At 46.9% G+C, this 26,607-nt stretch overlaps 1 protein-coding gene across 22 annotated transcripts in view; it reads left to right on the top strand.

The window, feature by feature from the left end:
* APBB2 (amyloid beta precursor protein binding family B member 2) overlaps positions 1–26,607 on the top strand; it is a 397,255-nt gene that overhangs the window by 240,852 nt on the left and 129,796 nt on the right. For all 22 annotated transcript variants that reach the window (XM_070068136.1, XM_051830952.2, XM_051830951.2 and 19 more), the window contains one exon: positions 3,713–4,528. In XM_070068136.1, the coding sequence (XP_069924237.1) occupies positions 3,713–4,528 (816 nt within the window). The remainder of the gene's footprint in view (positions 1–3,712; positions 4,529–26,607) is intronic.

Raw genomic sequence — 26,607 nt, 5'->3', positions numbered from 1 at the left:
GAAGGGACTCTAGAGCCTGCCCAGAAGGGGCGAGAGAAGCCTGCAGAAAGAGGTGACGTCCACGGTGTATCTTCGAGGGGGAGTAGGGATTTGCTAGAAGCAAAGGCTGCTGAGAATGTGTTACGAGAAAGATCTCTTGCCTCTGAAGTCCCTAATTCAGATGTGTACCTTCGTCTTCTTCCAGGTCGTCTCTATGTCTTCCTTACTGCTGACAGTCTCACCTAAAGGACAGTATATTTAAATATATACATATGTATATAAATATATCTACTCATTTGAAAGGCAGATCAAGTGGTGGGGGGGAGGGAGATTTTCCATTATCTGGTTCACTCCCCAAATGTCTGAAATAGCCAGGCCAAAGTAAGGAGCCCAGAACACAATCCAGGACTCCCACATGGATGGTAGGGACCCAAGTACTTGAGCCACTGCCAGCTGCTTCCCAGGGTGTGTCTTAGCTGGAAGCTGGATCAGAAGTGGAGCAAGACTTGAACCTTGGCAGTCTGATATGGTATGTGGTTGCCCTAAGCAACAGCTTAACTAGGGTACCAAAGCACTCAGCCCTCAAATTTCATTTTAATGCCCTGTCTAGGCCCAGTCCTGGAGAAATTGAATCAGAATTTTTGGGAGTATCTTTGAGAGTAGAGCCCAAGCATGTATTCTTTTTAAAAGTGTATAACAGGTGTTGGGGTGGGGTAGGGGACAGTGGCACTGTGGCATAGCCGGTAAAGCCGGCACCTGCAGTGCCAGTATCCCATATTGGCACTGGTTCGAGTCCTGGCTGCTCACTCTGATCCAGCTCTCTGCTATGGCCTGGGAAAGCAGTAGGAGATGGCTCAAGTCCTTGGGCCCCTGCAGCCACGTGGGAGACCTGGAAGAAGCTCCTGGCTTCAGATTGGCTCAGCTCTGGCTGTTGTGGTCATTTGGGGAGTGAACCAGTAGATGGAAGATTTTTTTTCTCTCTTTCTGGCTCTACCTCTCTCTGTAACTCTGTCTTTCAAATAAATAAAATAAACCTTTTTTTAAAAAAAAAGAATTTGTCTTATTTCTTAGACTTTTTGATTCTGAAGAAGCCAGCCAAATATTAGAAGGGTAAAAGAGACATTATTAAGATTTTCTTTCGTTTAAATAGAAACATAGACCTTCTTTCTCTTAAACCCAAGGAATGTATATATTTTTTTCATAATTAAGCCCTCATAGGCCCAAGGTCTTTGTTCCTTCTTGTTCATCTGCACACTCTGTGTGTGTCTACAGCAAGGCTGCTTCTGTCGCTGGCACCAAGCGGAGAGGTGGGGAATCTGGGGACCTTTGCAGGCAGCCCTGTGCTCTGTCACTTGGCCACAAAGTGGGGAGGGGGGCTGTTGCTAATTCCTGTGCTCGGCTCTCTGTTCCACACATCAGCCAGGCACTGTCACTGTTCAGAGAAACTGCAGGCCAGTGTGCTGGATCTTGGGCCATGTTGTCAGGAAGGAGCTGGGACAGCTTGCAAGCCTTTGTCTCTCTGAGCCTCACCACGCCTCTCACTGTCAGGGCCTCCCTCTTGCAGCCTTGATCTTCCTAGGATGTTGCTAACCTCTGTCTGCTTCATGACCCTTTTGGGCCCAGAGGACTTCCCAGTTGATGTGTTGACTCCTGGAGATAACCATATGCTTCAAGGGATTGGCCTGGCTGCCTTGGTGTTGGACTAAGCCTTTGATTTTGCCTCCAGCTGATACCATCGTTTAATACCTACCACAAACTTAAACTGTGCAGGCTTTGCCATGTGAAATCAGCCTACACAGAGCTGCATTTGTACACCCAATTTGCACTGGGGTGGGAGTGAGAGGTCCTATTCTGACTCCTCGCTACACTTCTTTCCTTCCTGCCACTCATGATTTTTAGCAAGAAGAGGAGTTAGCAGGGCCCCGAGAGGGTGATGGGATCCAAAAGGCTTGTAAGAATGTGGCTGGCACATCCAGGATATAAAAGCTACCTTAGCATTAAAATCACCTCGAAACTCTGCTAGTATTCCTTCCGCAAAGGGTTCTGGTTATAAACAAAGTGAATAAAAATTTCTTCCTGATAACCTTGCTAAATACAATATCTGATGCCATGAAACGACCTCATAGAAATGTTTTTACCATGCCTTTGAGGAAGCCAGCAGATTTCCACTTTCTCAAATTGTCACTGTAAATACCCGAATCTAAAAATAGCAGCCTCTGGTGCGTCTGTGCAGTGGCTGTGTCTCGCGGAGGGCGTCCTGGACGTTCAGGGCGGAGCCTGCTTGTATCAAATGCTGCTTTTGAGTGAGGGTGAATTATGAATGGAACCATGTGTTTTCCATAGAGCAGTAGCCCGACAGTAATAAGAGGCAGGTTTTCAAACGTTAATTTTCAGAGTACTGTTTAAAAGTTAGAAACACTAAAAATTCTCTGCTGCTGCTGTAAAGTGAGATCCAAGAGCTGCGGTGGGGTGCTGGGTGGGCAGGAGTCCTAAGTCATGAGCTCTAACCACCCTGGGCCACGGCCCTGTGCTGTCTTGCGGGCCACTGGTTGTTCTGCCAGAAATGTGCAATGTGGAAGCACAAGGACTCTCAAGTGAGGGCCTCTTTTCTAAAATTGCCCACTCTGAGTATTGGACCATAGAGAAATACTTGGAAGCTCCCAAAGATGGGGAAAGTCTTGCCCTCTTCCTCGAAGATCCCTGTTTTTCCTGGGGGAGGATGAGGGGCTTGTTGGAAGGCAATTTCAAGAATGGCAGGAGGTGTGCTTTGGTCCATCTACTGCAGATACAGAGATCACCAGAGCGTCTGTGGAGGGCAAAGGATCCATTAAGAAAGAGGCCATTGCTCGTAGGGAGATGTGAAACCTCAGGGAACCTGCCTGATGAATTGTGTTCCCTTCTGCTAGGAGAAGCCTGCCTTTCTTCCTAGCAAGAGACATATGGAATAAATCACCTATGGAGCAAACAATATTTGAGATAAATGCAACTGTCATACGGTTTCCTAGGAGTTCTGCAAGGACACTCAGCAGGCAGCTGAGTCTGTATGTACCAGGGGCCCCACCATGCCTGTGGACAAGGACTCAGTGCTACACTGTTAGTGCTTTGTGTGCGTGTTGTCGAGGAATTGGGCCATTCTTCAGAATTTCCATCTAGTAGAAATACAAAGCCCAGGTCCAACACACTCATAAATAAATCAGTAAACTAATGGAGGTTTGGTTTTCCAGGCAGTCAGAGCACAGTTTCTAAACACGGTTGAGAAAAATTACCTGGGACATATGGAGCGTGATTGAACAGTGACCTTTCAGATTAATTAAGGAAGCGGGAGCCCCAGAGGGCTGGCGAGCAGGTTGCTGTTGATGCCTGGAGGAGCTGCAGAATGACAGTGTGGGGGAACTGTTCGGCAAGAGCATGTGTTGCAAGCTTATCGGCGGAAAACGCTTTTCTCTGAGTTCAAAAGAGAGACACTGTGTTATTCTGAGTAAAATGTAGACCCTCCGACTAATTAGATTTTCTCTTCAATGACTTTTGAGTTTCCACGTTAAAACCTGAACTCGTTCCTGTTTCACACAGGAAGCAAGGGTGAAGTAGGGGGGCCTGTGGGTCGGTTCTCTTAGACTGTGATGCAGCCACAGCATCCCTTCTTGCCATTTTCTGTCTGCAAATGTGCACTGGTCCTGTGTGCTCAGTGGTTTAATCGTGGCAGGTGTCTAACGAGCAACTCTTGTCTCCCCAGCTGACTCGGGTGCTGGCACCTTGGCCGTGTTTATGGCCAGCAGCGGAACCGCAGAGGTCGCAAATCGGAACAGCGCAGCCACACCGCCCAACACCCTGAACCTCCGCTCCTCCCACAATGAACTGTTGAACGCCGAAATCAAGCACTCGGAAACCAAGAACAGCACCCCTCCCAAATGCAGGAAGAAATATGCACTGACTAACATCCAGGCGGCCATGGGCCTCTCGGACCCAGCCGCCCAGCCCCTGCTGGGAAATGGCTCTGCCAACATGAAGCTGGTGAAGAATGGGGAGAACCAGCTCCGCAAGGCTGCCGACCAGGGGCAGCAGGACCCCAACAAGAACATCAGCCCCACGGCCAGCATCAACATAACTTCTGAGAAGTTAGAGGGCAAAGAGGCCCCCCCGCAGGAGTCCTCGGCCTGCGAGATTTTACCCGCCCAGCCCAGGAGAACTAAGAGCTTCCTAAATTACTATGCAGACCTGGAAACCTCGGCCCGAGAGCTAGAGCAGAACTTGGGCAACTGCCCCGGGGCTGGGGAAGAGAAGTCCCCGGCGGGCCAGGGCCAGGCCTCCACCATCGCCGGGAATGGCGAGTTGCTGCTGCAGAAACCAAGCAAGCGCCAGACCAGCCCTGAAGATGGCCAGGTAGCCACCGTGTCCTCCAGCCCAGAGACCAAGAAGGATCACCCTAAAACGGGAGCCAAAACCGACTGCGCGCTCCACCGGATCCAGAACCTGGCGCCGAGCGACGAGGAGTCGAGCTGGACCACCTTGTCGCAGGACAGCGCCTCCCCCAGTTCCCCGGATGAAACAGGTACCTCCCGGGCCGGCTGTGGCCTCAGCGGCACTTCTCACTGGGTGTGTGTAGCTCTGGATGGAGTGAATCTCTAGACTGAGCAAAAATGGCCATTCCCAGGCAGAGAGGAACGTGAGCCTTTTGGGGTGAGATTGGGCAATGTGTGTTGGAGTCCTTGATCATACTTTGGCTTAGTTTTGTTCCAGTGAACGTGCCTGTAAAAGAAATATGCCCTTGGTGTTAAGTACAGTAAAACACCGTCTATGTAGAAATTACGCTGCCAGTGCTTAGGGGAGTGTATCCACCCAAGAATACTGGCTTTCGTTAAATAAATTGAAAAAATAATACAGTTGCAGTGGGCAGGATTTAAACTGATTAGAAGAGAGCCAACTATTTAAAAATCTTCAGAAGAACTTAGTTATGCTTGAAAAGTTGGAAATTTAAAGCATCAGGAGTCTGTTTAATGAAGACATTTTCCTTTTGCCCTTTACTGGGGAGTATTTTATTAGCCTGTTCAACTGATATTTGAAAGTGAGAAAATGGCATATCTTGCGAAATCTGTTTAGACGTCTAGGATTGCAGCCAGTCTAATTGAAACCGGTCTCTTTGTACTTTTGTCTGTATGTGTGACATCTTTGGCTTTTCAGAGGGGTTAAGATTGTGACAGAAGTGAATGGGGTCCTAAAAGGCAGCTGTATTTCATCTCATTTTTTTCCTAGTCCCCACTCTCCTGATCGTTGTGAGATTGAACGATGGCCATCATGAGGCTGTTGTATCTGAACTCGCTGTGAACAGGACTCAGAAAGGTAGCCCAGCACCTGCTCTCGTGGATCCCAGGGCCGTCTGAATGTGCTGCAGATAGAACAAACAGGACAGGTGTGACCACCAACAAAGGAAGACCATACTCCCAACCTGTACGGCAGATAAAGTGCAAGCATGAAAGATAAGGAAAAGGAGGAGGAGAGAGTTCAGATGTTAACTTGTTTTATTTAAAAAAAAAAAAAAAAAAAAAGGTGTTTTTGAAGTGCCCTTTAAAATCGCAGTACTTTAAGTGATCGATTCCATCATCTTCCTGCGCTGGATATGGTAATAGAGATTGAGATGAGTCCTTTTCCTCTCGTAAATGTCTAGGCCTGCACATTATTTGAATCATAATTGTGTTCGGTAATGTCACTCAGTTCACGGCTCTCCGTTCCTTTTTACCCATTTGGAAAATTCATATCCTATAGCTTGTGAACATTGTCACCTACCAGTATTGGTATGACTCCTAAGCATGTTTTCTAGCATTTTATTTATTTATATTTTATTTGTGGGGCAGAGAAACAGAGTCCCCATCTTCTGTTTCACTCCCCGAATGCCCACGGCAGACAGGTGGCTGAGGCTGAGAGCCGGGAACTCGGTGTGGGTGCCCCACATAGGTGGTAGGGACCTAAAGCCATCAGTGCTGCCTCTCGGGGTCCGCATTCACAGGAAACTGGGCTCAGAGCAGAGCCAGGACTGGAGCGTAGGCACTCCAGGGTGGGATGCAGTGTCTTGTCAGGCCAAACGCCCACCCTGCTGACGCGGCCATCACACAGCCAAGCTCCCTCTCCTGCTTTTAGTGCCGGCCGCGGTGGCCTCAGTAATTCCTGTGCAGTTAACTTGCAATCTGTTGGAAGTGCTGAATTAACTGGAAGGCATTAAAGGAACAGTGAAGCCCCCCACTGCCCCTCATAACTCTTCCCGGCCATGACCACTACGTGTGTTTGTGTGTGTGTATGTGTGTGTGTGCATGCATGTATGTCCTTCCAGAAAACAATTTAGGCAAATACCCACATTTATGATACATTTAAAACTTTACTCAAGAATTTGTAATGACAATATTTTTAAAGAGCCCTTGTCTTTTAGAGATGTACGCTAACATGTTATAGTGTCAGCTACACAGTATAGTATAACACAGTGTGCCCTTCATAGCCATGAATTCATTCAACTGCCAATCAGAAATGCCTGGGGGAAGAAATTACATCCGTACTGAATATATAGACTTTTTTTCTTGACGTTATTCCCTAAACAATAAGTATAACAACTATTTCTGTAGTACTCACATTGTGTGGGGCATTATAAGTAACCCAGAGATGATTGAAAGTATGTGGGAGGATGTGTGTGGGTCGGAGGCAAATACTTTGTACCGACTTTAAAAGGAGCCTGAGCACCTGCAGATTGTGGTATTCAGGAGAAGTCCTGCAGCCAATCCCCTGAGCATTCCGAGGTCCAGCTGTGGATACTAACGTAAACAATAGTATGTATGGAATTTTCTTCAAAAGAATTAGGGTTGGGAACAACAAAAAAAAAAACAAGTTGTCCAGATGCTTCTGACGGTTAAAGCTGCGTTATGGGTATATGAAGGCTCATCAAGCTCTATGATTTGTATGCTTGCAATTTTTCAAAGTAAGAAGTTAAAGCAAGAAAAGCATTACTCAAATTGTTTTGTGTTTTGCTTCTTCCACTTGAGAACCTATCTTGCAGATCCGTCCATTTTTGTACTTCAATTTGTTAAGTATTGTCCATGGTATTTCTCGACATGTGTTCTGTGGTTTATTTAGCGTTTCCCCCACTGATGAGTATGTAGATGTTTCTAGCCAGTAGCCCTTTTGCTGAGTGGAGAGCCTGGTATAAGGGCCTGAGGAGAGGGCAAAGTGGACACTGAAAATATTCAGTCCCCTGTACCTACTGCGATGTCCTCCTGAGGTGTGCTTCCGCTCCCTCTCTCGGAACACTTCCCCGCCGCTGTGCGCTGAGCTTTGCTGCTCATTGGCTCAATGTCCCCGGGTTACCTTCTGTTGGGCTCCTCCCGTTACAGGGCTTGGCACATGTTGTGAAGTGTATTAGAGTTTTCTGACTTGTGGAGAAGATGCACTCGGTTTTTGCTTTCAGAATTGGTCTTGAGGCCCTTTGAATTCACAGTGAGGTTGACTGTGCTGGTGGCCCTTGGCAGGTGGCTAAGGATGGACTTTGAATCAGAGCTACTTGAGAGAAAGTGTTAGCTGTGACTCAGGAGCCATGAGACTGCATCTTTAACAAACACACGAGGAGCCAGGCCTGTGCTGTCCTTCAGAACGAGTGTTTGGGGATCACAGCACACTGCAGTTCTCAAATTATGAGCACTAAGACATTTTGGAATGGTCTCAGAGTCAGCTGTGGGACCTGCCTGAAGTGAGCCCTCCTTAATGCAGATGAGACATCCTGATCACCTGTCCCAGTCTTGGGCAGCGGACACTGAGTGGATAGTGAGGAACCAAATGGTGCTTTGGCACGGATCTTTCTTTTGATTTTTCTCTTTCCAGTGAACTATATTGTTGGTATTTAAAATGGTCATGGGGCCGGCGCTGTGGCGTAGTGGGTAAACTACCGCCTGCAGTGCCAGCATCCCATATGGGCACCAGTTCGAGTCCTGGCTGCTCCACTTCCAATCTTTGCTGTGGCCTGGGAAAGCAGTAGAAAATGGCCCAAGTCTTGGGCCACTGCACCCACATGGGAGACCTGGAAGAAGCTCCTGGCTCCTGGCTTTGGATCAGCATAGCTCTGGCCTTTGCAGCAAATTGGGGAGTGAGCCAGAGGATGGAAAACACCTCTCTCTATATCTCTCTCTCTCTGCCTCTGCCTCTCTGTAACTCTGCCTTTCAAATAAATAAATGAATGCATTTTTTTTAAAAAAAAGAACTCACTGTAAGTCTCCCACATGGGTGCCAGGGACTCACCCTCTTGAGCCAGCACCTGCAGCTTCCTGAAGCTTGCGTCAGCAGGAAGCTGGAATGAAAAGTGCAGCCTGGATTTGAACCCAGGCCGATATGGACATAGGCGTCCCAAGCAAGGTCTTAACCACTGTGCCAAAGTTCTGCCCCATCAACGTGATAAATTTAAATGAATCATTATATGTTTCACATATAATGGTAAAATCAGTGTTTTGTAATGTTTACTGTATGTGCTATATAGCATATGCATATTTGTTTATCATCATATATGTAAAAGATATTGACCGTTGAAAGACAATTAAAAGCAGATGTTTTGTAAGATATTAGTATGCTGTTCCATAGTACTTACACAGTGTGTATTTGCCTGTTTATGCTCTGTGTGGTATAAATACGTATCACAGTGGTGTGTGTTTTATGACTAAATCATGGCACAATTATCTCTGGATTGTAGACTGCATTCCGGGAGCCTTGAAAAATAGAGTTGAGTCATTTCTACCCCAGGGGCACCCTTTCCAAGTTAGAATGCTATTTATAAAATAAAACACACTGCCGGCCTGGAGATGGACTGCTTTCTCTTTCCCTTTCTTTCTGAATTGCCCCCCTCCAGCTTTTTAGTAACTTTTTTGCTCAATCAATCATGTGGACACTATGTTGCTGCTCTTTTTCTCTGGTGTAGTCTGTCCTTGGAGAAAGCCGGAGGCTGTAAGGACAAAGAAGAGCGTCTATGAGATGCTGGCATGCTCGGAGGGACCTAGGGACGCTGGTGCTTCCACCCTGATTCTGAAAGAAGCAGTGGCATCGGCCAGCCCTTCTGGTTTGGGTTTTGTCAGATGCGTTTCCCTGGGTGAGCCTCATGGCTGAGATGAGTACCTGTGGTCACACTGTGTGTGGCGTCTGTCAGTCACTTGGTGTTTGCATCGTGAGTACTTTTGAAAGATGCAGCGTTGTGGAGGTTTCAGTGGCCAACGCTTGGGTTTAATTTGGGACTTAGCAGAGTTGAAGACACAGAGTAGTGAAGCCAGATGGATCTTATGTAATAGGCATTGCAAAATTAGGTTCATTACTAAAGTGTACAAGGGCAGAATTATGCACAGAGCAAAACAGGTCTAGGCGGTGTGGCAGTGGGCTTCAGGCACCATTAACTTGTGGTTAAGAACAGGGGCTAGGCCGGCGCCGCGGCTCAATAGGCTAATCCTCCGCCTAGCGGCGCCGGCACACCGGGTTCTAGTCCCGGTCGGGGCACCGGATTCTGTCCCGGTTGCCCCTCTTCCAGGCCAGCCCTCTGCTGTGGCCAGGGAGTGCAGTGGAGGATGGCCCAGGTGCTTGGGCCCTGCACCCCATGGGAGACCAGGAAAAGCACCTGGCTCCTGGCTCCTGCCATCGGATCAGCGCGGTGCGCCGGCCGCAGCGCGCCGGCCGCGGCAGCCATTGGAGGGTGAACCACCGGCAAAGGAAGACCTTTCTCTCTGTCTCTCTCTCTCACTGTCCACTCTGCCTGTCAAAAAAAAAAAAAAAAAAAAAAAAAAGAACAGGGGCTGTGTGGTCAACTTCCTGAGTTCAAATCCCAGCTCTGCACCATTGAGGCGTTCATCTACTTATCTCAGAACATCCCTGATGTGTGGAATAAGCTATTTGATGTTGTGCTTTAATCCATGTCTGATTTTGGTATGAGCTATATATTTTATAACTTCATTGATCATGCTGTCACATAATAGGTGAAGCTGAATAACCAGTTATTGGGAAAGACACACTAAAATTCTGTGGGCCTGCTTTGTGCTGGGTTCACACACTTAGGAGGCCATGCTGGGACTTGAACCCATGTCTTTGGACACAGTGCCATGCCACTGTGCCATGCCTTGAAACTTAGATATGAGGTCCTTGAGCTGAATACATCAGACTTCATGTGGCTGAGCTAAATGCATGGGGATAGCTATGTTGAGAATCTGGAAAATGAAAAACTATTTTGGAGGATATTTCTGAGCCTGCAAGCAATTGACATTTAGCTCAAATGTTATCTCCTCTGCGAAACTCTCTAGACCTTCTGAGCTATAGAATATCCCTTTTCTGCACACCCAAAGAAATGTTTCCAAGTCTCCGTGATCATGTTCCTCCCAGTGGTTTGCTGCCTTACTCAGAAGTTTCACTTCAGATGAGAGCATATGTGTATGTGATCCTCTCCATACAGTGCACAGCACAAAGTAAGAAGCCGCATAAATGTCACCAGTTTGCATAGAGGCAAGCGAGTCTCTGGTTTGCCTCTTCAGGATGCCTAGGGCGTTAGAAACAGTGCACATGGCTTGTGTAAAATAATTGTTTAGAGCACTTGCATAGGGTGATTCTTACTTCTGTTCTGGGACTCACAGAGGGGTGAAGGTTTGGGGCCTGCGCTCCAGGCTAGCACACACCTTGTTTGCGTTTGAGTCTATGGATCTTTGCATCAGAAGGGTCAGTGTCAAAGGAAAGGCCATCTTGATTTCAGTTGCCTTCACACTTGCCTTGGATCACAGATTGATCTGACTCACGCAGGAGTTTGAATCCTTGGCTATTGTACGTTGATTGGTTTTCAGTCGGCAAAAGAAACTCTTTTGCAAGCCAAAGTTGTTGATTAGCACAGAAGCCAAGGCCCAAATCTAATTATGTCAACACAACTGGCAGCACTGAGTGTTAAAGCTTTGGATAAGTTTGTATCTTTCACACTTTTAAAACCTCTTGTAAATGTTCATTTTTATCCCAAATGGCTTTTGGTAATTAAAAAAAAGTGTTTTTTTTTTTTTTTTAGATTTATTTGTTTGTTTATTTGAAAGACTTACACAGAAAGAGAAGGAGAGGCAGAGAGAGAGAGAGAGAGAGAGAGAAAGGTCTTCCATCTGCTGGTTCACTCCCCAATTGGCTGCATCGGCCGGAGCTGCGCTGATCTGAAGCCAGGAGCCAGGCCCCATCTTTTGGTAATTTTAACAAAAGTTATTTTTTCCCCTTTTCTCTAAAATTCCAGTATCTAGGGAAGGCCTTGTTTTTAACTGGTGAGCCCTGCTGAGGTAGTTTTAATTTCTCAGGCATATGGAGAGATTCACTGGCCTTCTTGGCCTGTCTTCTCAATTGAGAGTTCCCTGGTGTGACGAGAAGCATTCGGAAGGCAGATGTGAGATGTTTCCGAAATAGCTCAGGCACACTCTGTTCTAGGGTGGAGGGTGGGTTTTACAAATCAGACTTTAGTGCCTTAGAAAGTTCTAGATAAGAAGTATATTAGGTGAATGTTCCAGATCATTTGTGTTGCTTTCCATTATAAAGAATTACTGGAAGTATTCAGGGAGCAACACAATGAGATGAGCAGCAGTGGAAGTCTCACAGTCTGTGAATGTGCACAAGACAGCAGGTGTATTCTAGACAGGACCAGAAAAAGCTCTGGAGCTCTAGGGTGCTGTGAATGGAAGAGATAGAAAGACGAGGGGACGATGGCAGGCTCCACATTGACCATGTGGCTCAGCACGGAAGGGTGGGGTCGTTCAGAAATGTGGCATGTGAAAATGAGGTTATTCCTTTTGAGCAAAGCTTAAGAACAGTCTGGAATAATATGGAGAGCCATGTGTTTCTCACCTCAGTTTAACGGACATTCATTGTTTACAAAACCTATAGGTGTGCGTAACCCTAATTTTTGGGCAATGCAAAAGGCAACAAAAATCATAAGAACTTTCCACATCACCAATGGCGAGTGCTGGAGCGACCACGGACCATGCCCAGACGTGCTTTAGAAAATCTGGAGTAGACAGCAGTGCTTAGAAGCAAACATGGGCCTCTTAGTTCTGTACATTCAGAAAGTTGACAACACTGGGTTCAAATGCCAGAGACAAGAGTCAGCGACCCCTTTAGATGGATCCTGTGTCTTCCAGCTCCACAGTTGGAGCTTGGGGGTCCCTGCTCCGTGTCAGCAGACTCAGCTGTCATATACACGTGGAACTGTGACAGTAGAGAGAACCAGACTAATTCTGCTGGTTCTGCTCTTGCCTATGTGGCTGTGCATGGCGCAGTGCCGTAGCAGTGACACCCTTGGATCTACAGACTTCTTTTAATCAGTTGTCCTGGTCTCAGTCCCATGCCTTCTGGCAGAATCATAAAGTGTGACATGAACTGTTAAGAAAACATGCTTGAAATTTCTCAAGACATCTTTAGATGACTTCTCAGAGTTCCCCATCTGTTAATCTGATTCGAAGAAGGAAAACATTAGCTTTTCAAAAGCTAGGATGTGGGTGGTTCATAAATTTTGTGCTTTGAGTCTGACTCAGTTAATATGCCCAGTTTGCTTCCCTAAATGTGAGGCTACTTACCAATTACCCTTATACTTTGGATATTGCGTTTCCTTGTTAGAACCCTAGGATGCAAACAGTGAAATAAAACTTCACATTCAAACAGATTTGATTGGAAAAAATCAAAATGTTGGACTGTTAGAAAATCATATGTATATGGGGCTGGCGCCATGGCATGGTAGGTTAATCCTCCACCTGTGGTGCCAGCATCCCATATGGGCGCCGGTTCTAGTCCCAGCTGCTCCTCTTCCAATCCAGCTCTCTGCTATGGCCTGGGAAAGCAGTAGAAGATGGTCCAAGTCCTTGGGCCCCTGCACCCTCATGGGAGACCAGGAAGAAGCACCTGGCTCCTGGCTTCGGATCAGCGTAGCTCCGGCTGTTGTGGCCATTTGGGGGAGTGAACCAATGGAAGAAAGACCTTTCTCTGTCTCTCTCTTACTGTCTGTAACTCTACCTCTCAAATAAATAAATAAAATCTTTTTAAAAAAAGAAAATCATATGTATAGCTACTCTGGCTGGGCCTCTGACTTAAATAAATCTTTTTTAAAGAAAAAGAAAGAGAAAATCATATGTATACGTTAGCATAGGGTGATCAGAAAGTGAGGCAGTGAGATGGCCCCAACCATTTGTATTTGGTACCAAGCTAGGAGCTGATGTTCATTGCGTACAAACTTTCGGTTTTAGTTGTTTGTTTAGTCTTCAATCTATTTACTCTTGATTATGACAATTTAATTTTTACATGAATTCTTCCTCAGTGTCATTGAGACCTTGTCGGTTGACGTTTCTTCTCCCTCTGTGTTACTTGACAAATTCTTCGTTTAGAATTGCACAGAACTGGTGCATCTGGGATGTTAGAAAGGTGGATCTCATCCTGTAAATGGCTTGTTTGGGAAGCTGGTTTTGATCTCTTGCTTGTTACCAGGCCACTTTTTCTCATACATGTGAAAGTGTTTCTGATGGCAAAGGTTAAACAAGGTGGCTCACTGATGAACGCCTATTTAATCCCTAATAGGTATTTAGAGAATCATTAATAGAACCTTTAGAATATTCTCTCAGAATATTTTAAAAATGAAGTCAGTGTTCCATGTGAGAGTGGAGAAGTCCCTGAAAATAAGTCACTGGGCCAAAGCTGATGGGAGATATAGCAAAGGAAATTTAACTTTGTTGGTGGAAGTTTCCAGGGCCGTTTTTTGGTAATGGGTAAACTCCCCAATCCCTGCTTTGCACTCCTGAGGGGGTCTTTGGTCAACATTTCCATTCTTCCCTATTCCCAGAACAGCATCAGCCTCTTCCAGGCTTCCAAGGTGGCTTGCATCTGTTACTTGATGTCTTGTTCCTCCGTCTCCTGTTTAGTCTTCCTCCCTGTGCTGTAGAAGAAGGGCTGTGAGTCAGAGGACGGATTCCGTGGGTAGCCCATCAGAGAGCAGCATCTCTGCCTCCCCTCCATTCTCTTTAATAGAAAATTCTTGGCTTGGAAAACACCTGCACTATTTCTTTTTAGGTTAGGGTACTTTAAATAAGGATTAGAGGTTAGCTTTAATCCATTCACAATAAGTCAGTCAACGAGCTTGAATTCCTAATATGTGCAAGGAACCGGGCTTAGTGCTCTGGGCTTGAGTCCAAGACTGAGACTGTCTTTTCTCCAGGGAACCCCTAGGCTCCTTCCTCAAAGTTTATTTAAATCGATTTAGCTCTGTCATGGGGCATTGATCACTTTCTAGGGGTTAGAGATAGGCATCCTGACCTTTGCAACTCCTTCCCTTTCTTGACCTCTGAGCTCCAGGCTTTCTGGCTGTATAATGGGAATGGTAGGGATAACCTACAGTATGAGATTGTTAGAGGCAGCCCTTGGCACAATACCTGGCCCACAGAAGCTGTTGTTTGAGGTGCTGGCTGTCATTATACTTGCTGTTGTATTTCTGCCACGAGAAGGGATGTTTCTTTGGGATCTAGGCCATTTTCTCTTGGCTCTTTTGTTTTTAATCCCCAGAAATGAGTTGATACAGTAGTTATTCACGTTTGAGTAAACAATTAGCACAATTAAATGATTACAACAAATCCAAAGTACAGCAGTACAAATTCAAGATAATAGTTGGCCTCTGAGAAATTCATAAGGGTTAGGGAGATGCATAAATTCTTTGAAAATTTTAATATGCAGGAAAATCTGGTGATCTTCTGAAACAGAAATATTGATCGAGGGGGTATAGGCTGAGCCCTGAGATTCTGTATGTAAAAAAAAATGCTTTTTTGAAATCCCAGTTATGCAAATTCTGTCTTCTTAACCCTTTCTCCGGTGATGCTGAGGACTTCTGGTGGCCAAGTGCACTCTGAGTGGAGAGACTAGACTGTGAGCTGGAGCAGGAAGACGGTCCCATCTGCCTTGTTCACTACTGCGTCCCAGCATCTAGAATAAAGAGAGCCTGGCACATGCTTGTGGCCAGAAAATATTGTGGGAAAATTGCGCTCACCAGCGATCGCAGGTAGATTTCTGCCAAGTGCTGAGTGTGTGGAAGAGATGAGGGTCACGGAGTTCCAGGCAAGACATTACTTGACGGGGAACACTCACGCTGAGGCTTGGAGAGAGCAGAATGAGAGAAAGGAAGAAGTGGGGGCCACCCAGGAGCAACACGCTTGAAGAAAACGAGGGAAGAGATTGCTCGGAGGCAGAGTTCTTCAACTTCAGAATCCCTTTACCCCCCCCAGAAATGACGGGGAACCCCAAGGATTTTTTTCCTGTGGACTATATAGGTTAATATTTCCTGTTAACTTATTTAATAATTTAAGTTACTCTTTTAAAAATGAGAAGTCTGTTAATGTAAACAATAGAGCTAGTCAGCAAAGGAACACTGTTTTCTGTATTTGAACACCTTTTCAATCCTAGACAGCCAGACTCATTCATCCACTCCTGTCCTGCCTCCCTACATTGTTTCAGGTGAGGGAGGCGAAGAAAATCCTGCCAGCCTCCTGCAGATACGGAGGTGCCAAAGGAAGGAGTATTTTACTACCCTTTCCAGTTTGATAGAGATTCTTTTTGATGTTACAATGAAACACTGTTAATTTGTAGTTTCATGAAGATTAGGTATAATATGGAATCTGTAAGAATCATAATAGCTTTTTGTTCTCTGTTATATCCAAATCTGTTGTTCAAAAAGATTTTTAATCCACTCCTCTAGGATGCATTTTGAATGGATGTTTATCAGTATATAAATTTGTAACATCATGCATTGTTTATTTGGAAACTATTGGTTCAGTGAGTTATGAAGATCTTCCAAATGTTGACACATTTCATTATACAATATGAAAACACTGCGTTTGTTAATCTCACCATCTCATCAGAAAAGCCTTTCATTATTGGGAAGCTGTCAAGCTCACATTGGCAAATACGAGTTTTCCAGAATTCGGGTGTTTGCTTGAAAGTTCACATCTTACCATTGGCAAGCCGCGGTGTCAGTTGTTTTCCTTGAAGGGACAGGCTCACCTGGTTCACGGTGGAGAAGGCGTCTGCTCAGTGCCCAGGTTTGGATAACTACCGCGTGGCTGTCAGCTGCTCTTTCAAGTAAATGAGGCGCTGCATGGATAAGCAGCTGGTGCAGCTTGCAGCCGAGGCGCACGCATGGTTTCCTGGAAGCCCTGCTTCCGGGCGGCAGCAGTCCATCTGTGTAACTCCGTTAGAGAGAGCTGAGAGGTAGTAAGATGAGTAGCTTCTACTGCTTCGGCAAGGACTTCCTTGTAGGGAGTGTGTGGTATTGGAGAATGTGATAACCACTACCAGCAATACTGTCCATCATTTGGAGAAGCTGTGACTGAAGTGTCACCTCAGGTAAGAAGGCTGTCAGTAAAGTCCTAGTGTCAGCCTCAGAGACCCCCGAAGTCCCCTCTGGACGAGGGCCAGTGCCCCAGCAATTTGGTAGAGGAGGTGAGTCCACGAGGGAGAGAGAGGGTGGGGGCCAGGCTGGAGACTCCGAGACCTAATGGCGAGCTTGCTTCTCCTAGTGCAAGTGCATGGTGGCCGTTGTAAGGTGGAGTTTGAGGTCGTATCTGATGCTGGTGGCTAGGATCTGTCAGTGGGGCCGGGGAGGCAGGCAGTGCTGAGATTGTCACAGTAGTTCAAGATGTTGAGGAGGACTGGACACGATCAGCAGTTGTAAAAACAGAATGAAAGTAAAGAAATCAGTGACTCCCCAAGGCTCATGATTGGATGAGCTGGGGAGAGAGCATGTAGGATAAAAAAATGTCAGATTTTCACCCTGCAGACTGAAAAAATACACTATGTTGTATATTGCCGCAATACACTGTGGTGTTCATTTGACTCTTATTAATTACATGGGCAAAAAAATATTGTGCTTGATCTCATTGCATGATATAATAAGGAAAAATGCACTGTTTTAGAAACTGAAATTGGGGAAGAGGAATTCGTTTTTGGAGAAAGATGATTGTTTGATTTTGAGAGTTGTCGGTTGAGATGGTGTGGGAATGGCCTGCGTGTGAGGTCCTGAAGTTAGAGTTGTGGCTCTGTGAGAGAAGGCAAGAGACGGTCAGATTTTGTCCCCTGGACACTACATTCTTCCACCCTGTCTGGGCTCTCGTTTGGTCTTTGTGGTGTGTGTGATGGTTTTAACCATACTTGGATGTAGAAGATCAGATAAGGATGGGGGCAGGGCATTGGTGACTTCACCAGACTGGGTATTGTGAGACAGCTGCCTGGAAAAAAAAATGGTGAAATTGTTGTGATGGTTTGTCCAGTGTGTTCTTTTTCTCAATTTGAATATTAAACTCAGTCTAGCCATACTGCTAGAAAAATGGCTGAGTATCTCATTCACCTATTATTGAGCTGTCAAATACAGTGATGACGTGTCCCGTTGCTCAGGTCATTACTTGCTGTGTGGTAAAGTGAAGAACGACAGATGTGTGTGCACTCAGAAGTAAAGGTGAGGCTCCGTGCCAGGTAAGACACCCACAGACTTTGCAGCGAGGCATTGGTGAATTGAAAGAAATCTCCTGGCCCAGGGCCTTGAGTGAGAGGCACTAAAAGCAGGTCCATGTCTCAGGGATGAACTCGCGGGTTCCCAAGTCTGAAATACTAAAGCTAAAATACCCGTTTAGTGATTGGTCATGCCAGCTGTCAGTCTGCCAGGCATTTTGTGATTTCTTGACATTGCATGGTCAGTTTAGCGTCTCAATGCCAGTGTTTCATTCTCCAGCGAAATAACGGTGCAGCTGCCTGGGACACCCACACGTAAGCAGCAGGCTGCTCTAGGAACATGGTCTCAGCCAAAGGGGAGTCGGAGGAAACAGATATTTAAATGGCATCAGGCTGGGAAAGTCTGACGTGTCCAGTCCTTGTCCCCGTTGGGTTGACACTGGCAGGGACTTGGAGTCCTAGAAAGAGTATCAGCGGCCGGCGCCATGGCTCACTAGGCTAATCCTCTGCCTGCGGCACCGGCACACCGGGTGCTAGTTCCGGTCGGGGCGCCGGATTCTGTCCTGGTTGCTCCTCTTCCAGGCCAGCTCTCTGCTGTGGCCCGGGAGTGCAGTGGAGGATGGCCCAAGTGCTTGGGCCCTGCACCCCATGGGAGACCAGGAGAAGCACCTGGCTCCTGCCTTTGGATCGGTGCCACGGCGGCCATTGGAGGGTGAACCAATGGCAAAAGGAAGACCTTTCTCTCTGTCTCTCTCTCTCACTGTCCACTCTGCCTGTCAAAAAAAAAAAAAAAAAAAAAAAAGGAAAGAGTATCAGCTAAGACACCATCTTCTTTAGAGAAGAAGAGATACTCTGCTTTTATAAAGATGCCTAATTTCTGAAGATATCATATTTTCTATTGAGTGAAAGGTAAGCGGTACTACGGGAGCCATCCTGTCTCATTCATATCCCACTTCTTGGGGTTGATTCATCAGCTGATTCAGCTGTTACACTTTTAACTCCAAGATCAACCTTGTTTCCTTCATTTCCAAGTCAGGGGGGAAATCTCATTGCAGTTGGTACAGCACAGTGCTGCTTCCTCCACATTTGACCTGTGGTCTGCCTGCATCAGGACCTCCTAGATGCTGTGTTTAAAAGATGATACCTGGGCTCCACCTGCACCACACGTGCTCAGGCCAGGGAGGTGGGGCTCAGGAACCTGGGTGTTAACAAGTTCTCTAGGCGATTCCTCTACATCCCAATTTGAGAGGCACAGCTCCAGTTCCAGCAGGATCTGCCTTGCTCAGAGCCTTCTGTTGGGTTTAAAGTGCTGTGTTCTAGCAGAGTGGATACTGAACTGACTAAAATTTCACAAGAGAGGCCGGCGCTGTGGCGCAGGGGGTTAAAGCCCTGGCCTGTAGTGCTGGCATCCCATGTGGGCTCTGATTTGAGTCTAGCTGCTCCTCTTCCGATCCAGCTTTCTGCTGTGGCCTGGGAAAGCAGTAGAAGATGGCCCAAGTCCCTAGGCCCCTGCAGTTGTGTGGGAGAACAGGAAGAAGCTCTTGGCTCCTGGCTTCGGATCAGTGCAGCTCTTGCCCTTGTGGTCATTTGGGGAGTGAACCAGTAGATAGATGGAAGACCTCTCTCTCTCTCTCTCTCTCTCTCTCTCTCTCTCTCTCTCTCTCTGTGGCTCTGCCTCTCTCTGTAACTCTGTCTTTCAAATAAAGAAAATAAATCCTTAAAAAATTTTCACAAGAATCCTAATCCTAACAAAACATTCCTCTTCTTCCTCCCTCCTCCTTTCCCTCCTTCCTTCCCTGCTCCTTTTAATTTTCACATCCTGATGGAAAACACTCGTTTTCTTTCTTTTTTATCTTGAGAGGAAGAGGGGAAGTGTGCTCCCATGGACTGGTTCACACCCGAATGCCCCCATACTCTAGAAATGGGTTGAGGCCAAAGCAGCAAGCTGGGAATTCCCCTGGGTGACAGAGACTCAATTACTTGAGCCTCACCTGTTGCCTTGCAGGGTTTGCATTAGCAGTAAGCTGGAGTCAGGAGCCAGAGGTGAGTGTCAAACCCAGGCACCTGAGTATGGAGCGCAAGACTCACAATGTGGTGTTTTAAGCACTAGACTAAATGCCCACCCTTCATTTTCTTTATAAAAAAAATGGTCTTGATTTTGGTAGCATCAAGGGAAAGGGTTCTTCTTAATTGCTTCTGTGTTACAGAAATGAAACGTTTGGAAGTCTCTTCTTTCATTCTTTTTTTTTTTTAATTTATTTATTTTATTTTTTTATTTAGTAAATATAAATTTCCAAACTACAGTTTATGGATTACAATGTCTTCCTCCCCCCACATAATTTCCCTCCCACTCGCACCCCTCCCATCTCCTGCTCCCTCTCCCATTTCATTCACATCAAAATTCTCTTCTCTCATTCTTGACCCTAAAACGGGATCTGTGACGGAAGCTTTACTGCAGCGTAAAGGTTGAATGTTTAGAATCCCAGCTCAAGCCGGCGCCGCGGCTCACTAGGCTAATCCTCCGCCTTGCGGCGCCGGCACACCGGGTTCTAGTCCCGGTCGGGGCGCCGGATTCTGTCCCGGTTGCCCCTCTTCCAGGCCAGCTCTCTGCTGTGGCCAGGGAGTGCAGTGGAGGATGGCCCAGGTGCTTGGGCCCTGCACCCCATGGGAGACCAGGAAAAGCACCTGGCTCCTGGCTCCTGCCATCGGATCAGCGCGATGCGCCGGCCGCAGCGCACAGGCCGCGGCGGCCATTGGAGAGTGAACCAACGGCAAAGGAAGACCTTTCTCTCTGTCTCTCTCTCTCACTGTCCACTCTGCCTGTCAAAAAAAAAAAAAAAAAAAAAAAAAGAATCCCAGCTCTGTCACGGCTAAGTGGACAGTGTGACCCGGGCACCTGGCATCCTGTGTTCCTTCCTCTGTGGCCCGGTGTGGTTGTGATGATCACCTGAGTAAGAGGCCCGGAGCACTCCCCACTGTGTTTGCGAGCAGTGAGGGCTCAGCACACTGTGACCTTATGCTCTTGTATGGAAAATTAACTCTCCCAGTAAGGACAAGCACGGGCGGGACTAAAGGAAGGACCGCGATTGTACACCCGCGGAAAGTGACTTCAGACATGGGGAACTTGCAGACGAGGGCTGGCCCGATTTCCATCCAGTCCTGTTGATTTTGTCTCGCTCCTCATTGCCCAGGTGGCCCAGGCTTCCTTGCAAGGGCAGGAGCAGGGCTGGGTGCTGAGTCTGGCCGGCAGGGCTGCGAGTCCTGCTTGCTGGCCCCGTGGCGGGGTTATGGGCACAGAGCGCCAGCCTTGCCGCCAGGCCTCCCACACTCGTCACTGAGCAGTCTGCCCCCGCTGTCGCTCCGCTCCCCCCTCACTACATATGTGCACTAATGAGGTGTCCAAGACTGGCATCAAGACGCGTATGAAGGGCTTCCAGCTTCAGGCTGGCCCCGCCCCTGCTGTTGTAGACATTTGGGGAGTAAACCCATGGATGGGAGATCTGTCCATCTGTCTCTCTGTCTTTCTGCTCTCCAAATTAAAGAGAGACAGAGACAGAAAAAAGGGAAGGGAAGGGGAGGGGAGGGGAGGGGAGGGGAGGGGAGAGAAGGAGGAGAAGGAGAAAAAGGAGGAAGGGAGGGAGGGAAGGCAGGGGAGGCAAGGGAGAGACAGACAGACAAGTTATTCTGAGTATTCACTCCAGAAAGAATTACCATAGACACTTTTCTCTCTGTAGTATTTTTAACCTTAATTGACGGATTTCACTTGGTTACTTACAGTGTGAGTTTGCCGTGTGTGTGTCCTGGGGGCAGGAACGGGGGAAGCAAGATAGTGGGAGAAGCACGAATGCTGCCCACCCATACAGTCCAGGGCTGTCGTCGGTTTCAAGCTTCAGACCATACCGAACGACATCACTGTAGGTTCTTACGGGAAGCCAGCCCACCTTCCAGTGTCTGCAGATTCCAAGAACCCTAGAAAGCGGAGGGGGTGCTGGGGTAGGGAGGGACCTGCCTAGGTGATTCCGCAGCTGTGAGTTGGTGAGTGTGTCTGGCGTGGGCAGGGGGCCTAAAATGTCTGGAGCTTGTACTGCTGTTTTGCTCACTTGCCAGAAATCAACAACATCGTCTCGCTGGTGAACTCAGGGCTCAGAAGCAGGAGAAAATTGCTGGAGTTAGAGCTGGGAAGGATTTTTATTTGTTTGTTTCTTAACTACGTTGGAGCAACATAAACAGGATGGCTTACTATTGATTACTTAGACCATAATTATATTTGTAATCTTTAAGATGGAAAAAAATGTTAGATGGGGTATGAGAAGTTTTAAATGCATGATGTTTTCCAGGAGATTTTTTTCTAAATCAAATCGGCAAGAAAAATAAGAATTTTGACATCAAATCCAATCCAGAATGACCAGAAGTCTAGGAAGGGGGCAGACTGAATCCCCCGCTCTCCCCCAAGCTGGGGCTTTTCATGCTGCCTTCTACACGTGCCTCTGCCAAGCCTGGGAATTCCACGTTGACCTTCCCCAGGGAGGACCCCAGGGGCTTGGCTTGGGTTGGTGGAAGAGAGAGAAGGTGCCATGTACAGTTTGGAGTAGCTTGATGAAACTTCAATGACGGGAGATTTTGGGATGAAATAGATGGCTGTTTAATCTGTGTTACTTTGCCCATATGGGCATACTTGGACTCACCACCCATTGCATATGTACGGTCTGGATTCCATCAGAGTGAAGCGTTCCCCTCTGCGCTCCATCAAGAGCCTTTGAAAGGGGGCCAGGGTGTGGCACGGTGGTTAAGAATGTGACTTGGGGTGCCTGCGCCTCTGCTCAGAGCGCTGAGTTAGAGTGCTGGCTCCACTCAGGGAGGCAGCAGGTGACGGCTCCGGTGTTTGGGTCCCTGCCACCCATGTGAGAGACCCCAGATTAATTCTGGGCTCCGGGCTTCAGCATAGCCTGGCCTAGCCTTGGTTGTTGCAGGCATTTAGGCAGTGAAAAACAGATGGAAGATCTCTCTGCCTTTGAAATAAATAAAAATAAATTATTTTTTAAAAAAGTGCTTCTAGAGGTTTGAAAGGTTTGCAATGACAGAGCATGGAGATAGTGAGCTGCTTTCTGTTCCTTCCCTTCTAGTTCCCCTCCCTCCTCTTCCTGTCCCCTCCCCTCACCTCTTCCCCTTCCCTGTCATCCTCTCCTCCTATCCCCTCCCTGCCTTCCTGGTACCTCAGTGTCAAATCGCAGATCTGCTTAGTTTCTCTATGTCCTTAGGCAAGTTAGGAAGCATCTTTGAGCCCCAGTTTTCTTGTTTTTAGATTTTTTTAAAAAATTTATTTATTTGGGCTACAGAGAGAAAGACAGATGCCTGTAACAGCTGAAACTGGGTCAAGCTAAAGCCAGAAGCCAGGAGCTCTCAGCCTGGGTCTCCCACGTGGGTGTCGGGGACCCATGCTTGTGCCACCTGCTGCCTCCCAGGGTCTGCATTAGCAGGAAGCTGGAGTCAGGTGCTAGACAGGACTCTGGCACGGGATGCGGATGGCCTAATTAGTGCCTTGACTGCTCGGCTGTCCTCCCTTTTTATTTTTTTTAAAGATTTATTTGAAAGGCAGAGTTACAGAGAGGCAAAGGCAGAGAGAGAGAGAGAGGTCTTCCATCCTCTGGTTCACTTCCCAGATAGCTGCAATGGCCGGAGCTGTGCCAATCCAAAGTCAAGAGCCAGGAGCTTCTTCCAAGTCTCCCATGTGCGTGCAGGGGCCCAGGGACTTGGGCCATCCCAGGCTGTAGCAGATAGCTGGATAGGAAGCGGAGCAGCCAGGACGCAAACCAGTGGTCATATGAGATGCTGGCACTGCAGGCGGTGGCCTTACCCGCTACACCATAGCGCCGGCCCCACTCTTCACTTTTTAAACTGGACAAATGTCACTGTCCTCAAAGGATTCCTGTGATGATTAAATGAGCTCATAATATATAGAAGTACATGTACAAAGTGTATGTGTGTGAGGATATGTGTAAAATATATTCCTGGCACACAGCAGGAATCAGTAAATAGTCTTTCCTACTTTCCCTTTATGTGCTTTCCTAAAAATATTTAGTGGTGTTTCTTGTAGATTCCTTTGATTTGGTGTTTACATTGATACAAGTTATGATTTTAGAGCCAACAGATTGAAATGTGTTTTGAAGTGGGTTTTGTGGATCTGAATCCTGGTGGCTGCTGACCACTGCTGTAGCAGACAGGCCGAAGACTGTTGTAGATAAACTGATGATGGATCATAAGAAAAATGTGTGGTTGTCCTCGGCTGTGGGCTCAGCCTGATTCCATTTTGTAATCTCCGGGGGAGCTCTAAAACCTCCCTGTGCTGGGGTAGTTCCAGCGTGGGCTCTGATTTGATCGGTGTGACTGGAGCACTGGCTTTTTGTGAGCTCTGGGACCAGTATTTATTTGTTGAAGCTCTGCACGTTCTTCCTTTGTGCAGCTGAGGGTGAGACTCATTGATGAACTTTGCAGACGCTGACTTTCTGCATTGTGAAACGTCATTGACGGTGCTCTGGAATGGCAGCTATGGTGTGGCCTGTGTGTTAGACTCCATCCAGGCACAATGGAATTTAATCCGCAGCACAATCCTACAGGGCCAAGTATACATTTTTGTTGTTGTTGTTGTTCTTTAAAATCTAAAGTTGCCAAGGTTTAGGAAGTCCTAAGAATCATGTCCAAAATTGTGTAGCTCAGCAACTGGAGTGATCAGGATTTAGACCGAGGCCTATCTCATTTCACAGTCCTTGTCTCATGTTCTAGTTGTTTATTTATTTCTTCACTCATTCATTCATTCATTTTCGACTTCTGCAGCGTAAATGAAAGTCACATGTGGGAAGGTGGACGAGTGAGGGAAAAGGAGTCCTTCCCGGCCTCCAGGGCACTAACTAGAAGGTTCTCGAGTCCAGCTTTTGGACCCTTTTGGTGGCATCTCTCTAGCATTTGGTCTGCTGGTGTGTACTGGTCTTCTCTCTCCCAGCTGAACCACGAGTCCCCTGAAGACCTCCTGGAGGCCGGGATTGGCTTTTCCTGGAGACCCAACGCTCTCGGTCTTTGTGGCCATTGGATTAGAGCGCCTGGGAGAGTCTGGTTGCAGGATATTGAATCTGTGACTGTGGCATCTGTGACCTTGTTCCCTAGAACAGTCCCTTCTCCCTGGTGACACACACAGAACAAGTTCAATAGGTTTTACAACAGTCTGTGCAGTATGTGTGCTTCTGTAGGTCACCATTCATTGTTGTTGTTGTGTTTATCTGAAAGGCAGAGTTAGAAAGAGAGAGGGAGAGAAAGATCTTCTATCTGCTGGTTCACTCCCAACGGCCTTAACAGCCACAGCTGGGCCAGGAGCCAGGAGCTTCTTCCAGGTCTCCCACTTGGGTACAGGGGCCCAAGGACTTGAGCCATCCTCCACTGCTTTCCCAGATCATTAGCAGAGAGCTGGATTGGATGTGGAGCAGCTGGGACTTGATACAGTGCCCATATCGGATACCGGCATCATAGGCAGCAGCTTAACCCGCTATGCCACAATGCCAGCCCCCACCATCCATTGTGTATTGGAGTACAGTAGGGAATAAATAGTCAGATAAGCAAATTAACCAAACAGAGTAAATATGTAGCTGGTTTGAAAAACTGACACATTTGGGATGGCCTTGGGAAAGAGAGTTGCTTTGTATCCTACTCAAGGGAAATTAAAAACTCTTGTGTTGTATTGATTTCCACTAAGTTCATCTGCACATTGTTTTTATAAAAGCTAAGTGATGACAGAGAGGCCATAATTTTTGGAAGCATAGATTTTTAGATGCAGAGATTTTGGTTTTGCTTCCAGGAAGTGAACCATTTCTGCAAAGGAGGCACGCACCCAGGAGGGCATTTTTCATGTCCATGCGGCTGTGCATCAGCGAACAGGAGACAAGCCGAAGCATCTGCCGTGAGCTTTGTTTGGCTTTCCTTCGGCCTCAGGCCCCAGGAAGGTTTAGGAAGGGGCAGGGCACCATGGGGTCGTGCCTCCTCTGAAAGTCCAAGCAATTAGTGGTGATCACCTTGGGTATGCTGTCAGCTTCCTCGTTCTATACTCCACTGAGAAATCCAACTATTTTTCACCTGCTGTAAGAAAAAATACAAGGAAAAAAAAGCCACTTGGGATTGCAGAGCACATCTCATTTATTTAGCATTCCTGACAACAGTATTAATTGTGGGTATACTGTGTGCTAGCCCTTGGCATTGCAAATTGCCAGGGTGGCGTGTCAGGAAGCAGGTGCTTTCATTCGTTTAGATTCAAGTACAGCGCCTATCGAAGTAAGGGTTTTCAGCGCAAGTGCGATGAGGCTAGCCCATCTTGGTCGGGTCTGATTCTGCAGCGGTTGGGTTGTGAGTGTGGCCATAAAACCACTTGGAAATTCTGTGTTCGATGTGGCTTTGAATTACCGTCAGGATGCAGTTACTTAGTCCTGGTGGCCATGGTTTCTCGTCTACCATGTGATCTGTTCACATCCCTGGTCTCGTTTAGTTCTCAAAGTAATCCTACATATAATCCTTCCTACTTTTCAGACAAGGAAAGTGAGATTTGTTGAATTTGATTTTATCTGCTGCATACTAAGGTCTGAATGTAAAGTCTCATTTTAATCCAGTGCAAGACCATGGAACCTTGGCCTTGGATGAGCCCTTAGACTTTCTCTGCTGTGTGGTCCAGTCTCATTCCCTTCTGTTCCTGCCTGGTTATTTGGCACATGCTTAGGATGCATCCATGAGGTTCTTAAAGGGTTGGTTGAGGCTGACAGAACCATTCACTATCTAGAGAATTCTAGAAACAGCAGCAGTCATGAGCACAATGACACATGCTCTTCTACTTTTTCCATTTTGTATGGGAATCACCATGTCCTAGTTAGAGCTACACCTGGAGACCGTGTTCAGCCATTCATGTGCAGGAAAGACGACTATCTAATTTTAAAAAGAGCCATTGAGTTGAAATGTCAAATCTATAAAAAAAAAGTATTCTGAAATATTAAACGGACTTATCCTTTACTGCACAAATCAATACCTAAAGGCAATAAGGCACATTAAAGAACTGGTTCAGTATAATCTATAATCAAACCATCAAAGCTTCCTGATGAGGATCTCATAACTTTA

This window comes from Oryctolagus cuniculus, chromosome 2, assembly GCF_964237555.1.
Source record: "Oryctolagus cuniculus chromosome 2, mOryCun1.1, whole genome shotgun sequence".
Taxonomy (NCBI): domain Eukaryota; kingdom Metazoa; phylum Chordata; class Mammalia; order Lagomorpha; family Leporidae; genus Oryctolagus; species Oryctolagus cuniculus.
Note: the sequence above shows the minus strand (reverse complement) of the source record. Positions and strands in the feature narration are given on the sequence as shown.